Here is a 15,227-nt window from a genome sequence, read left to right as displayed (position 1 = left end):
ATTAACAAAATGCACAAATGTCAATCATTTTAGGGTTAAAGACTATGAATTCTCTCAAGTATTTAATTGTGAACAATAATATTCATAAAGATGAACTAACATCAAGTGTTACAGTACAACTTCACTGCTGTAATTATTTTATACAGAAAAATAATTTTAAGAATAATGTGTATAAAGTAGTAAAAAAACACAAAAATTAGTCTGATGAAACAAAAAGTAGATATTGGATTAATGAAGTTTTGAAATAAATTTGTAAATTACAAATTTTATTTCTAAGCATTTAATAATCTTAAACTCAAAACCTGAAAAACTAAAACACATTGGTCACAAAGTAGTCTCAAAATATTTTATAAAAGGATTTTCCTTTTCATCCTACTGTTGAAAAGGTTATTAAAATAAGACCTTACATTCTTATACAAGAAATATTATCATGTGAACCATTTTCACATATAGCTATTCTAATAAATTGAAGCATGTGTTACTATTATTGCATTTTAACCAAGGAAATTGAGGCCTTATAATATCTCTGCAAGGTTGGTTGGTGACAGAGGTTTTTATTACTCTGGCTAAGAAACTGATAAATGAGAACGAAGTAAGTTATTGAAATAACTAGCATTAAGAGGCCTATCATCCCAATCTTGTTTGGGCTTTAACCATACTGGTATTCTGTTTGAGAAACGTTATTGTAATAACCAGTCAAAACATTTAGAAAAACAAATCTAAAAAGTTAGAAAAGCACACAATACAAAATTTCACTGAGTCATACATTCATCACTAAAATGTACGTTACATTTTTATAACTAGAAAAGCATACTTTAGGATTAACAAATTATAATACACTATGACTACATCATTAACACTTTTGGAAAAGAAAAAAACGTTCTTACCTGTAACCCTTACTCATTAAAGATACCTGCTGAAATAGTCATCATTTGTGATATTCACTTACTTGGTAGAAGACCGTGAAATTTGCTAAGCTCAAAGTTCTGAGCTAACGACCTGCCATTAGATAATTATGTTTTTCACCTATGAATGTTGCAGTCATTTTTTATAGGTAATCGTACTATATCATTTAAAACAAACACTATTAAAGATTTCAATGTAAAGAGAACAGAAGACTTGACTGGTGATCAATTTCAACAACAGATCATTAGAGATTAAGATTGCAAATAAGTAATTTTTCTTCTGTATATAAACCTGCTGAAATAGATCTTTCTGGCCTATTTCTCAAGGACAAGCCTTTCCCTCTAAAACTTAAAATGAAATAAATGTTCCTACTTGCATTTTTCTACAGGTCAGATGACCAATTCAAGGCTATATGTAAAATGAATATTTTGGATCAATTACATTAGTGTGTTCTTTTGAAGTTTCATTCACACTATAAACATACCCTGAAACAAAGGGAGGAGCTATAAGGTGAAAAATGTTCAGATTCATTTCAGCCAGGCCACATTCTTTTTTTCCCCAAAAAACATTTAAAAGCCAAAAATTTCAATGCTGAGTTTCAAGACATAATGTTCAATTTAAGAACACTTGTAAGCATACTAAAAAAGCTGGAAAGAGGTTGCACAATAAGCTGTTAGTAAAGTCTACCAGTTGTCAACACCCTCTACTTAGACATTCGGGATTAAGTTTAAGATAGTAATCATAATACTAATAAATAATAGTAAAACATCTAGTGCACCATTTCTGATCATTTGTTCTGAGACGTGTTAACAGATATTATGTATGGACTGGTAACTGAGCTAAACATTTAACTGGGTTCAACATATAACAGGCACTGTGCTAAGAGTTCCACCCAAAGACACAGTCCTTCCTTTCAAGAAGTTCACTGTCAAGGAAACATTTTGAAAAAAATGTTGTGAAACAACAGAATTTTGATAAGTGTTAGAAGAGCGACATCTATATGACTCAGTGGCTGCAATAAAGGACTAAGCCACTATGAAGGTGAAAGAGGCAAGGAAGCAGTGAAGAAACTACAGTGAACTTAGTTCGCAGCAAGAGCAAGAGTTATAGCAAAGCAGGGAAAGGGGATTCAAAACAGAACAACTGCAAAGAAATATAAAACAAGATGCCAATGATATGAGTGGTCTCATACGACAGGTATGTAGGGAACAAGAAAGAATAACTTGGAGATGCAACTGAAGAGATAGCAAGCGCCTCTTCAGGAAAAGTCTTGATTGCCATGCTAAAGTGTTTATGCTAAGAACTTAATTCTAAGGCTAATAGGAAAGTCTGATCAGATTTGTACATCAGAAAGAAACAGGACGGTATTAGAAGAGGATGATAGGCTCTAGTCAAGGAGTCGAAATAAGAGATAGACTGTGTCAAAGCAGTAGCAGTGTCACAGGGAAGAGAAGTTTAGGCAGACAATAAACAAGGTAAAACCAACAGAATGTAAGTACCAACTAGATAAATGTAAACGAAGAGAGCAAATATGACCGCTCAAATGTCTGCATTTGAGTGGCAAAAGAACGGTAATGCCATTAACCAAGATAGGGAATTTGAGGCGAGAAAAAGCATATTTTGCAGGAAAAATGAATTCAGTTTTGGACATACTGAATTTGTGGTCCCTGTGGAACATTCATAGGGAAACATTTACCACTCAGACCTGACTTGCTCAGTCTTGTATATCGCATCCTTAGGTACAATCCCTACCATCACTTCTATATAGATAATCCTAAAATCATCATCCAGAGCATGACCCCTCCATTTTTATTACAATTTATTATTTTTCATTTAATCAACAATTCAACTCAGAAAATCATAGCGTATTAGGTTAGACTAGTCTTAAGAGAATATATTATCCAACTTCCCCCATCTTGTAGATGAGAAAATATAAGGCCTAAAAATGGTAACATAATAAACTCATTAAGCAACAGAACCAGGGTTAAAAGTGATGGTTCTTCAAATTTCCACTGTACTTCCTCACAGCCAATTCCTCTCCTGTGAATCAGGCTCCCCAATAAGTTATATCAGGAAAAGTGAAAAAGCTTAACTGATCTCTCCAGACGTTTTCCATTCTAAAACATACTGAGTATTACTCCCAAATATTACTAATAGAAGAATTTATGCCATTGTTTACTGAAATATTCTATTACCCCTATAACATAGTAATACTGCTATAAGATTAGGAGGCTAGATTCTGGTCTCACTGCTACAACTGCCTACCTTGCTGTGGAAACAGGGGGCCTTCACATTGAAGTTCCGTCCCATTCAGTTCCTCAGCCAATTATAAACAAAACACGAAGTACATCTGGAATCACAAGTACAACCAGAGAAGGAATATATTAGGTTGGTGCAAAAGCAATTGCAGATTTTGCAATTATTTTTAACTTTTTAAACCGCAATTCGCTTTGCACCAACCTAATACTTTTAATTTCTGAAGACAGACTGCCATAATTTAAATTGAGGCTCTCCTCTTAACAGTTATGTGACCTCTAGCAAATTATTATCTGTACCTCAGTTATCTCATCCATAAAATGGAACAATAACTGCATACCAAATTAGTTTGTGACAATTGAGTTGATAAATGTAAAACACTTATAAGAGTGTCTGGCACATGGTACATGCTCAATAAATGTTAACTATTGGCTGCCATGGATAGAGTCGGGAATTAATTAATCTTATTGTCCAGAATTTATCTTCAATGTTTTGAGATTTTTTTCCCCTGCCAAACATCCCCCCACCCTTAAGCACAATACATTAGATACTAATTTGATTGCTGGTCTACTTCTGTTAAGACCAGCCCTATTTGCTCTAGTATGAAATAATCTACACATTTTTGAACACCTGGGTATGATTTGGTCAGTTCTAGGTACTTTCGCCACAAACATATTCACCATAGACATGTTTGCGGCAAGCATTTTTGCTGCAAACATTTTCATCACATAATTAATTGGCCATAAGGCAATTTTGCAGTAAAAAAGAGAAAATCAACGTATACTCATCAGGAATCATAACCATTTCCTTTTTGGGGGGATAGGAGGAGCCTGATTCTTCTTTCCCTTCAACTTCTAATACTCACTGATAAATTTGGTAAAGACAGCATTAAAAAACAAGTTGTTGTATCTAAATTAGCTAAAGAATCAGTAATTAATGCCCTCAAAGACTGGTGTGAATTACTACTTTTGTATTTGCCATAGCTTGGTAAACTTTTGGTTTTGACAGATGGGAAAGATGATTTGATCACTAAAAAATTTGTGAACTCATATGTTATCATTTTCTAGTTGAGACGTAATCCGGCTTGATACTCTCTTATTTTACACTTCTAGTAAGTTTTATCACTATGTGTTCTATCATGTTGATATACATAATTGTTATCATCCACTATTTTAAGACAGCCCTACTATCGACTTCTCACTATCATTTTGAGGCCTAAGATTTATATAATATAAAAATGGGAGTATTGAATCAATGGAGAAATGAAACCAGTCAATCAGTTGAAACCAAACAAACAAACTGGCAACAAGTTATTTTATCTTTTTTATGGCAAAACTGCCTTAAAGCCAATTAGTTATGCAAAAATGCTTGAGGCAAACAAGTCTATGGAAAAGATGTTTAAAGCAAAAATACCAGACACAAATTTGGTCATCTAAAATTAAGGAAGATAAAGCAAAAAAAAAATCATTGTAGACAGAAGAAAGAACTAGTGAAGACAGAGAAAAGGAATCAAGAGAAACAAAATATTTGTGTGTAAAAATGTGAAGCAAACAGTAAGACCATCAATGGAGGCAGACGACTTTAATATCGGACTAGGACTCTATTTTGTTATTTTGAAAAATTTTGTTGGCAATATTGAATTAAGCCCTGGATACTTATTTATATTCTTCAAGCAACTACTCTCAGGACCAAGAGACTTTTTAAAAAATGGTCATAACCTCAGAATCACTAGAAGTTGGTACAGTTTGCCCTAAGTGAAGAACTACTGTAATTATTTATCTTTCTATTTCACTGAAACTCGCATGGTTCCGTGCTTACCAGATATCAAAGGCAGAAGTCCAACCTGCCAGAACCACCATATTTTGACACATAGCTATCTACTGATTGGCAATCACATGCCAGGAGCAAATATATTGCATCCACTTTGCAAAGGAAAAATGATTTACAGTTGCTAAAGATTTGGTTACATAGCAAATTACATACATGGTGTTAGTGGTTTAACTGATTATGAAATCAATTTACTGTGTGACCTTATAAAGATGTGGATTAGGTATCTACATTTCTGACTGCCTCATTCTGTAATTACCCTGGGGGCATGATCCATGTCTTATTCATATTTTCATTTCCAGTACTTGACGTAGTCTTTCACAGAGAAGGTAGGGAATTAATGTTAGGTGTCAATGAATATATGTAAGAGTTATCTATATTATACTATGAAAGAGCCATGTAGTTACTATTGGTGCTAAGTATAAAACCCAGTAGCCATTCTGAAATGCAAGAGAGGAACTCAGTTTCAAGAAAAGTCATTTTTCCATTTTCATTTCTTATTATCTTTAAATTAAGGGGATTTAATATTATAAAATACACATAAATTTTTATCTGTAAAATATATTTTACATCTCTTTTGAATCTTCAAAACAGTAGTAGAAAGATTATTTTCAATCTCATTTCACAGATGAAGAAGCTAAAGTAACTTGACTATAAAGTGAATAAGTGAGAGAGCTGGGCCTTGAACTCTGATATTTTAACTCCAGTCAGTGTTCTTCTATTATACTATGCTTAGAACAAACTTACTTGGAAGTCACTGAGAGAACTAAATCAACTTTTAAAATCACTTTCAACTGTGTGGCTTTCAGGACATTAGATTCAATAAATAAAATAGACAAATAGTTAAATAGCCTAGTTTTTCAAGCTCAAATTACTATGGATTTACTACAAATTTGAATGCTCTGAAGATATGCTAGAGAGAAATATCTTTGTATTCTCAAATTTTTGTCAAGAAAATGAACTATGCAAAACTTAACTTAACTTCTATTCTAATTAATCTGTCCAGATGGATATACTAAAGAAGATAGAAAAAGAGGAAAAATAGAGATAAAGGAGAAACAGGTAGAAAAGAGCAATTCCATGACTGAGTTGCAATCTAACATCTGAGAAAAGCAGAATTAAGACAAAAAATCACTTCAAAGGTCTAATAAAAAACAAACAAAAAACAATTTTATTATTGTTACTAGCACAATTATACACTTTCATAAACTTAGTAGTATTGGATAAGTAGCCAAGATTATGGGAAATGAATGCCTGATGATAATAAAAAGTTTTCCTTAAAGAAGGGATCCTGCAACCTCAAAAGGAATGTTTTCCCCCTAAACGGAGAGGAGTATATACTAGTTGTCAACAAGGGTGTCCATTTGTAATCATTAGACAAGTCAGAATATATAATTCTGACATTAGAAAATTATTCGAGATGCAATTGAAACACTGCAATAATATGTCATCTACCCAACAATCTGGAGGAACATACTGGAAAGACCTGTGAACTATAAGCCAAAATTACAAATAACTGCAGCACAGATGGACTGTCACTAAAACTCTCAGTGAGGTGAAGAGTCTACTGGTATGTAGTTCCCATGATGTCCTGTCATCAGAAGTAGCAATAATAATAGTAGTAACAGCAATAGTAGCAGCTGGAGCAGCAGCAGGAATGACAGTAACAGTATTAGCATTAGTAGCAGTAGCAGCTGCAGCAGCAATGGCAGAAGCAGCATGCATTTATTGACTTTCTGTCAGGCCAGTGCTACAGATTTTAATTAATTATTTGACTACATAATTTTAACTATTTAAATAATGTTAACTGTTTAAATTAATAATTTAACTAATTTAATTTCCATTATCTCTATTTCTTACAGCCACTCTCCAATGATTTATTACATACCTTTCACTGGTGAGGAAGATGAGGCTCAGTAAGGTTAAGTCATTTTCTCAAGGCTATAGAGCTGATTAGATATAAAACTAGAATTTAAACCTATGAGTAGGACTGCCTTATTTCAAAGTTGCACTCTTTTCACAATACCATACTTCACAGTGGTATGGATAAAGATATTTTTCAATGTGGAGGATTAAAAAATAGTATGTTCCTATATTTCAGTAAGTGATACAAAAATTGACATTCACAGTAGCCTCTCCAAGTTTGTAGATGAGAGTACACTCTTCCATATGGTCAAATATCAAAGTGACTAGAATGAAGCTGCAGAAAGTCTTCACAATCAGAGAAGTGGGCTGGAAGTCTTAGATGAACCACAGTGTGGTCAGCATAAGGCAGTATAATTTAGAAAAAAATACTATTTATACTACTTATAAAAAACAGTTATGATTAAAATGAACCTAGGAACATTCGTCGACATTCCCTAAAAATATAGGTTTAGTGAGCTTTAGACACCAAAAATCTAATTATATGACTAATATGTGCTTCAACAATAATTCTAAAGAAAGGTATACTGGGTTAATAAAAGAAAGTAAACAGAAATGACCTGTGAAAATTATATGGGGAAGTTAGAATGAAAAACAGACTAAAGATTAGGTTAATTCTACGTGAATAAAATGCAGGCGGAAATAAAATCATGAGTAGTAGTAATATAATAGTAACAATAGTAACTTTACATTTGTATAGTGCTTTCTATGTATAGTGCCAATCACTCTCTAAATAATATATGCATATACTAACTCATTTAATTCCTTCTGAGGGATGGGAACCAGAAGTCCGGTAACCGATACGAAATCACACATCTAATAAACAGCAGCATAGGACTCCAAACTAGACAATGAACTTCAGAGCTTATGCTCTTTAACTACGATACCACACTGTCCTTGTAAGGGTCTTAGAGGGTTTAATGTGGAGCTAGGTATCAAATCTCCTATTCTTAATACCAAGCAGACCACCTGATGATGTTTAAGCAGGAAGCAAAATATTACATAATAAGAAACTCCTTAACAGACAATAAAAGGCTGGAAATAGAAACAGTCTCAAGAAAAGTAGGTAAGTGGGTAGACTGATGAACTAAGCACAACAGTTACAGAGAGAACCTAAAACTAATTATGAGAGAGTCTTAAGCTTCTTGGTATGAAATCATGTAAAGCAACCATACCCTCTAACAAAAATATCCCTTACCACTACCATCAGAGGCAGGCAGGATAAGTTAATAACTGGTCTGTCCCTATTATGTATTTCTTAGATTTTACAAACATAATAATGAGGATATTTTTCTTGATAAGCTTTCTAAAACTACAAAAATGAAACACTGCTAGTATACAGTTATAAACTTCATCTTACAAATGATTCATAAACATGAAGAAAATGTCTAGGGGTCCACCTTACAGTCAATACTCTACACAACTACTTTTTATTTCCCAATTCAGAAAATCCAAAGAATGATTACATCAGCATTCTACACACTATTCTATGAAGGTTAATGTTAAGAAGTTAATAAATACTGAAGGAAAAAAATTCAAATATCAAATAAATCTTCTCTTAGATATCCACAGGCCCAAAAAATCCCATATTAAAGAATCTATTTAACTTTAACTTGCATTTCCTAAATTTATTTGACCATGGAAACTTTTCCCCCCAGACAATTGATAAATTATGGACATTAGTTCTACAGTACAATGTCTGGGAAACACTGACCTAGTTACGTTCTTTTATAGAAATTTAAGAGAACTACTTTTACAAGAATATGTGTAGAGAGTTAAACGTGCTGAGGAATAATGTGAACAATTTAATTTTCTCAAGGTCAAAAGGAGTCCTTGTTTCTGCTACTGGAGATAAGCATATGTGGCATTCTGAATTCATCTCAAAATAACAACTTATGACATGCAGGTAAAACCAATATTGAATTACAGAATCTCAGAACTCTAGTAGAACAAGTTAGCACTCATTTACAAACAGGGAACCAAGGGTCCATGGACACCACCACTTACTTGGTTTTCTTCCCACATCACTGGCCATTCTTTTTCAGTTTCCTTTGCCAATTCCTCCTTATCTTCCTAACCTTTTATTGTCAGATTCCCCAGAGCTCAGTCGGTGGACCTTGCCCTTTCTCTATCTCTACTGTATCCTTTGGTGACCTCACACAGTCCCATGACTTCATTTTTATTGAATTTTTGGTTTGGGACAATTGTATATTCACATGCAGTTTTAAGAAATAATATACAGATTCCGTGTACCCATTGTCCTGTCTCCCCCAATGATAATATCTTACAAAATTATAGTACAATATCATAACCAGAATACTGATAGTGATTCAATACACCAATCTTATTCAGATTTCCCCAGTTTTAGTTGTATTCATTCCTATGACATTTTAAAATGATAAATGATATTTATAGCCTAGAACACTTCCCTAAACTCATACGGGTGAATGACAATGACATATCCACTTGGATATCTAATAGGTATCTAAAATATGTCGCAAATCAAAGTCCTCATCTTCCCTCCCAAATCTATTCCTCCTAGTCTTTCCCACCTCAATTAATATCAATGCCATCTTTCCAATTGCTCAGACTAATAACTGTGGAATCATCCTCAACACTCTTTCTCTCATACTTCACATCAAAATCATCAGCAAATTCAAAATATATCCCAAATCAAACCTCGTATCACCTACACTACTAGCAGCTTAGCCTGTCCTTTACCATCTCCTACCTGGATTATTACAATAGCCCCCTAACTAATCTCCCTGATTCTGCCCTTAGTCTTCTACAGGTTATTCTCAAGACAGCAGCAAGAGTAATAAACACTTTCTGTATTGACGTTTTTTTTGTTGATTGTGGTTTTTACTGAGGTATAAAACACTCTATTCAAAAATCCTCTAATGGCTTCTTATCTCAGAGTAAAAGCCAAATGCTTATGGCCCACACTACTTCGCAGGCCCCGTCTTGTACTAGTCTCCCTCTTGCGCACTCAATTGCACCCAAACCAGTATTATCTCTCAGTGAGGCCTTCCCTGACCACCAAATTTTAAATGGCAGCCTACAAACTCTCACCCCCTACTCCTTATCCTCCTTCCCTAACTTCATTTTTCTCCATTGTATTGACTACCAGCTAACCTACTATATCCTTTATTTACCTTTTTGTCTCTCTTTCAACACTAAAAAATAAGCCTTCATGAGGACAGAGATTTCAGTCCATTTTTCTAGCACCTAGAACAGTGCCAGGCACAAATCAGATGCTCAAGAAATATCCACAGAATAAATAAATGAGGCCCAAAGAGGCAAGGTGTTTTAAAAAATGTGACAAAATAGGGGTAAGAATCCATGTCGCTATAATTGAAGAGTCACTTTTTCTAAGAATGGTGATGGACTCAAACTTACCCAGTCTCACTTTTTATTCAGTAGTAACCAAAAGTACACATGCATGAAATGACAATTTCTGATCAGTGAACAAACACTTTAGAATAACTTGATCAAATTCAAGCTAAAACTTGTTAGCATCAAATTAAAATTCAACCAATTGTCTCAAGTCCTATGGAAGAACACAAAGCAGTACTTCTATACTGTTATATCAAGAATGCAGTTTATCCCATTTTTGAACTATAACCAACGTAGAACAAATATCTGTAAACAAAAAAGGAACTTATGTTAAAAATGGAAAAGATGTTTCTGGGTAAAATTTATAAATATTTTTAAACATGTGTAGAAAGAAGGTGAATGACAAGACTTTCCTAGAGACAGATAAGGAAATGAAGACTAATATACCACCCAGTCCACGTACAAGGCACTTTCAGAACTTTTGGAAAATCATCAAGTTACAGTAGAAATTAGTTCAGAAGTTTAAAATAAATGGATTAAATTTTTTGATTATTAATTGCAAGGAACACATTACATAATAAGTAGTCATCTAAATTGGCTTTGAATCTATTTCCAAGTAAAACAGCTCTTATTTTAGAGTAAAAAAACACAACTGAGTATACATTCAGGGTCTGCCTATCCTTATGGCAACTAATATCACAAAAGACATTTTGCTTGCCTTTAAAACTCAATAAATTTGTAATTGGTATATTAGTAAATAATTCCTGAGGCACTTAAAAAATACGATTTTTAATTAAAAGAAAATAATAGTATCAAAACAGTTTAATAGACCTATATGCAATGTAACTAAAATAAACAAATGTGAAATTGTTCAAATATACATGTCTATGTGAAATATCTATATAAATATATATAAATATGTATAAATATGTAAATATTTATACACACAGGTATATATGAAGGAAACAAGTGAAGTACTGGCCCCCATATTTTTTAATGTTACCTTTACCGACAGGAACTACACCAATGGTTAAGTAGATACTATGTGTTAGCCATACAAATATGTAACTTTAACTTGTTTTAAGTTCTACTAGAAAAGGTTTTATTAATTATTTTCTCCTTAGAGCTCACAATTATTAAGATGTTAATAATAATCCCAAAATAAGACAGAGAATATAATAATGTCTAATGGTCTGAACAACAGCCGAATTAAAAAGCTGTTGGGGCCGGCCCGGTGGCTCAGGTGGTTGGAGCTCTGTGCTCCTAACTCCGAAGGCTGCCGGTTGGATTCCCACATGGGCCAGTGGGCTCTCAACCACAAGGTTGCCGGTCCTCCGAATCTAGCAAGGGATGGTGGACTCCGCCCCCTGCAACTAAGATTGAACATGGCACCTTGAGCTGAGCTGCCGCTGAGCTCCCGGATGGCTCAGTTGGTTGGAGCGCGTCCTCTCAACCACAAGGTTGCTGGTTTGACTCCCGGAAGGGATGGTGGGCTGCGCCTCCTGCAACTAGCAATGGCAACTGGACCTGGAGCTGAGCTGTGCCCTCCACAACTAAGACTGAAAGGACAACAACTTTAAGCTGAACGGCACCCCCCACAACTAAGATTGAAAGGACAACAACTTGACTTGGAAAAAAAAGTCCTGGAAGTACACATTGTACCCCAATAAAGTCCTGTTCCCCTTCCCCAATAAAATCTTTAAAAAAAGAAAAAAAGCTGTTAAACAGGCAGTTATAGGGAATCTGTAGAGAATTCTAGGGACTCTCTTGAAAGTCTTAACAAAGCAAACACTAAACAGTTTTAAAGGAAAGAATATAAAAATAGACATCATAAAATAAATTTAGAGAACATAAAACAACTATCAAAATTAATTTATTAAAAATAAAAAATCTGAGAATTGGTATTGTTGAAAAACTATAGAATTAGTATTGGGCAATATATTTTAAATGACAGTAAAAATAACTGTAATTTTAGAACATAATTGTAGAGACCTGTTGTTCCAAGGACATGAAAATAACCACGGTTTTCTAACAACCAGAGCTTTTATATTCCCTGGACTGCGTTCGTGCTAGAAGAAGATTTAAAGGGCAGCTGCCAAAATGATTAAACTTCAACGTGGATGTTGAAGCATTGATTCAACGGGCTTTTCTTGGCCAGAAGTGACCAACAAGTTTAAGATCAAGAGCCAAAGTCCCCAATGGAAATTTGTGCTCAATTTGGTGGGCTTTGAGACCATCTTTGGCTAAATCAGCATCATCCTTATGGGAGGCCAGCCATAAAATAAGGGAGTCTCCCCAAGATCTGATTTCTTGAGACCACAACCTAGAGCAGGTCCCATAGTCAAATTATTCACATTCCTTGGAAAGAGAGAACAGGCATCAGTTGTGTCCGTCGAAGGGGGACACTGTCCAGGTGTATCCTGGACATTTTTTGAAATCTCTGGGCTGCTTCTGCATCTGAAAAATAAGAAAAACAGCACAATGACAGACAACGAATGAGGAAAAAGACAATCATTGGGCCTAAACACTTAAGACTTACAAGAAATCAAGAAAGCAGACAAAACAGACAAAAAGACAAACAGCCATATAATTTGGAATGTATTATTTTGAAGGCAAATACATTAGAGAAAAATAAATTATTTTAAGCAAAGTAAGAAATAACCATCGCAACAGAAGTTATTTTGGAGAGAGCCAACCGGAGAAAACAACATATGTTAAGATATGTCAACCTGACACAAAGATAAGGTGGAATAAGAATCTAGTCCCATTTGAAACTGAAAAAAAGCTGAATAATGAGAGCTAGTGTTATGAACTTGGCTGCTTAGCTGCCTTTGTGTAAGAAAACATCTCAGAACTTTGAACTTAGGAAATTCCAACTTGTCTTGCACCAGGTCACGAGCTCCATAGAGCAGGAACCTATTTCAACAAGTAGCTTTAAAAAAAACAAAAAAACAAAATACTTTAATATTTTTCATTTCTATTAATGGTACATTTTAAAATGCAATTCTGCTAATATCCATCAAAGTAAAATGCACTGAATAAAAATTAAACTTACTCAGAAAGATGTTCAGAAGTTGGGATACAAACAGAAACTGAAATTAAAAGAAAAGTTTTATATTTAAAACAGCATATGAAATATAATAACTCTTTCATAAAGAGCCCATACTGTGGCTCACCAAAAATACTGAAATAAATATAAAAAATCCAAAGTAAACCAATCATATATACACGTACCTTTCTCTACTACAACTTGGCAAGTATGAGTTTCATGTTGACTTAAGTGGGTAGCCATATTATCTAAGCCAGTAACATCAGCTAGGAAATCACAATTAAGGCACACTAGAGTAATGCCCCTAAAAAAAAAAAAAAAGTATAAAAGGTTTTTTATCTTTTATGAAAATCCATATACTAGTTCAATGATTATTTTTCCATATTTGCTTTTTGTGTTATAAAATCACTCCCATTTTTGTTATATAAACTTGGTATAATAGAAACGATTCTCTAGAAGATGGCACAACCATATGCAAATTATACTATCATCTATTTACAGACATGATTTTTCTTTATAAATGTTTACCTCTCATACTAGTTGCTAAAAGCCAGGAGTCAAGAGACCTACAGCCCAGTCCTGGCTCCACTAACAAGTTGTGTTACTTCAACAAGTCACAATCTACCTGTGCCTCTGCCCATCTATAGTGCAAGAGTACAGTATTCATTCACTCAACACACATTTACTAAGGCTGTCTTTACACTTACTGTACATACACCACAGTGTATTGTATTGTGAATATAAATGAAAAAAACAGAGTGTGCTCTTACAAAGCTGACAATCTAGGGTTTAATTTATGTGAGGAAAAATTAGAAATGTGAAGGCTTTAAACATAGATCATGTTGTAGCTGTCATCAACTACATACAATGTGTATGTGTTAAAGGTTTTTTCATATTATTTCATTATAATTATATCCATATAATTTCATTTGATTCTCATCACAACCATCCAAGGTTTGTACTATTCTTATTTAACACTGAATTAATTAAAGTAGTTAATTCACTATTAAAGTCCAAAGCTTGAGTTCCTCAGCATCCCAGCACTTGGAACTGGCCCACTTGCTGTAGCCTAAACTACTTGTTTCCTTAACAAAACTTCACTGAGGGCTATAGTTCTTAAATGAATTATGTGATGATTATACCTTTTCAAAAAAGCTGGGAAACAATCCCCATAGACATCAAAACCTTTTGTTGAATTCAGGAATAGTTTTTATACTCATTATATTAAACTGTGTAGATTTGCTATTTGAAATAAAGATAACTGGCATATTACAGTATGTGACACTGGCCTTAAGATTCTAACTAAAAATGTATTTAAACTTTTGAATTTTAGTTGAAAGGTATTTAAAAATATTATTAAGCCTGCAAAAGTTATGTAAATGTTTCAGAGAATTTAGAAAGCCATTATATGTTTAATTTATTATATTTATAAGAGTTAAGAACTCGGGAACTTGTTGGGTTAAGCATCTGAAGTGCTGTTTAAAAGAAAAGAAAATAAATTAAATGTATAAATGTTAAGTTGTTTAAAGGAACTTGAATTCTAAATGGGACTGTTTAAAACTTTTAGTCTGCTCAACTTAAATTTTATCAAACATTAATTAAAGGCCCTCTGGAAAATGATTAAAACGTACTTGATTTCTAAATGAAATATTTTTAAGTTAAACTTAAAAGCTTAAGGAAAGTTAAGATTTAAAAACTTAACTTTAATGACTAACTATAACTATAGTCTTTTCTATTAAGAAACCGCCTTCACAGACACTAAAAGTAGTCTCACTGGCAAATAGTAGCTAAATGCCTATTCTACTGGGTATAGTTAATTGGACCAGGTTGGAATGCCTAATTCAAGCCTTCTCTAAACAGGGATTTGTAATTGGGATTTACAATAAAATTTCTTGATCTGGAAAAATGTAAAAGGCTGAAAATACTATGT

At 33.7% G+C, this 15,227-nt stretch overlaps 1 protein-coding gene across 12 annotated transcripts in view; it reads right to left on the bottom strand.

Annotated features, from left to right (window-relative positions):
* ZNF280D (zinc finger protein 280D) overlaps nt 1-15,227 on the bottom strand; it is a 104,946-nt gene that overhangs the window by 18,202 nt on the left and 71,517 nt on the right. For 10 of the 12 annotated variants that reach the window (XM_074327704.1, XM_074327699.1, XM_074327703.1 and 7 more), the window contains 2 exons: nt 13,483-13,601; nt 13,304-13,340 (listed from right to left, as the gene is read on the bottom strand). In XM_074327704.1, the coding sequence (XP_074183805.1) occupies nt 13,304-13,340; nt 13,483-13,601 (156 nt within the window). Of the gene's footprint in view, nt 1-12,104; nt 12,706-12,755; nt 13,181-13,303; nt 13,341-13,482; nt 13,602-15,227 lie in introns of those variants that run through there. The other 2 variants (XM_074327705.1, XM_074327708.1) reach the window with 2 other exon arrangements.

Source organism: Rhinolophus sinicus, linkage group LG03 (assembly GCF_036562045.2).
Source record: "Rhinolophus sinicus isolate RSC01 linkage group LG03, ASM3656204v1, whole genome shotgun sequence".
Classification (NCBI taxonomy): Eukaryota; Metazoa; Chordata; class Mammalia; order Chiroptera; family Rhinolophidae; genus Rhinolophus; species Rhinolophus sinicus.
This window is presented reverse-complemented; position numbering and strand designations above follow the sequence as displayed.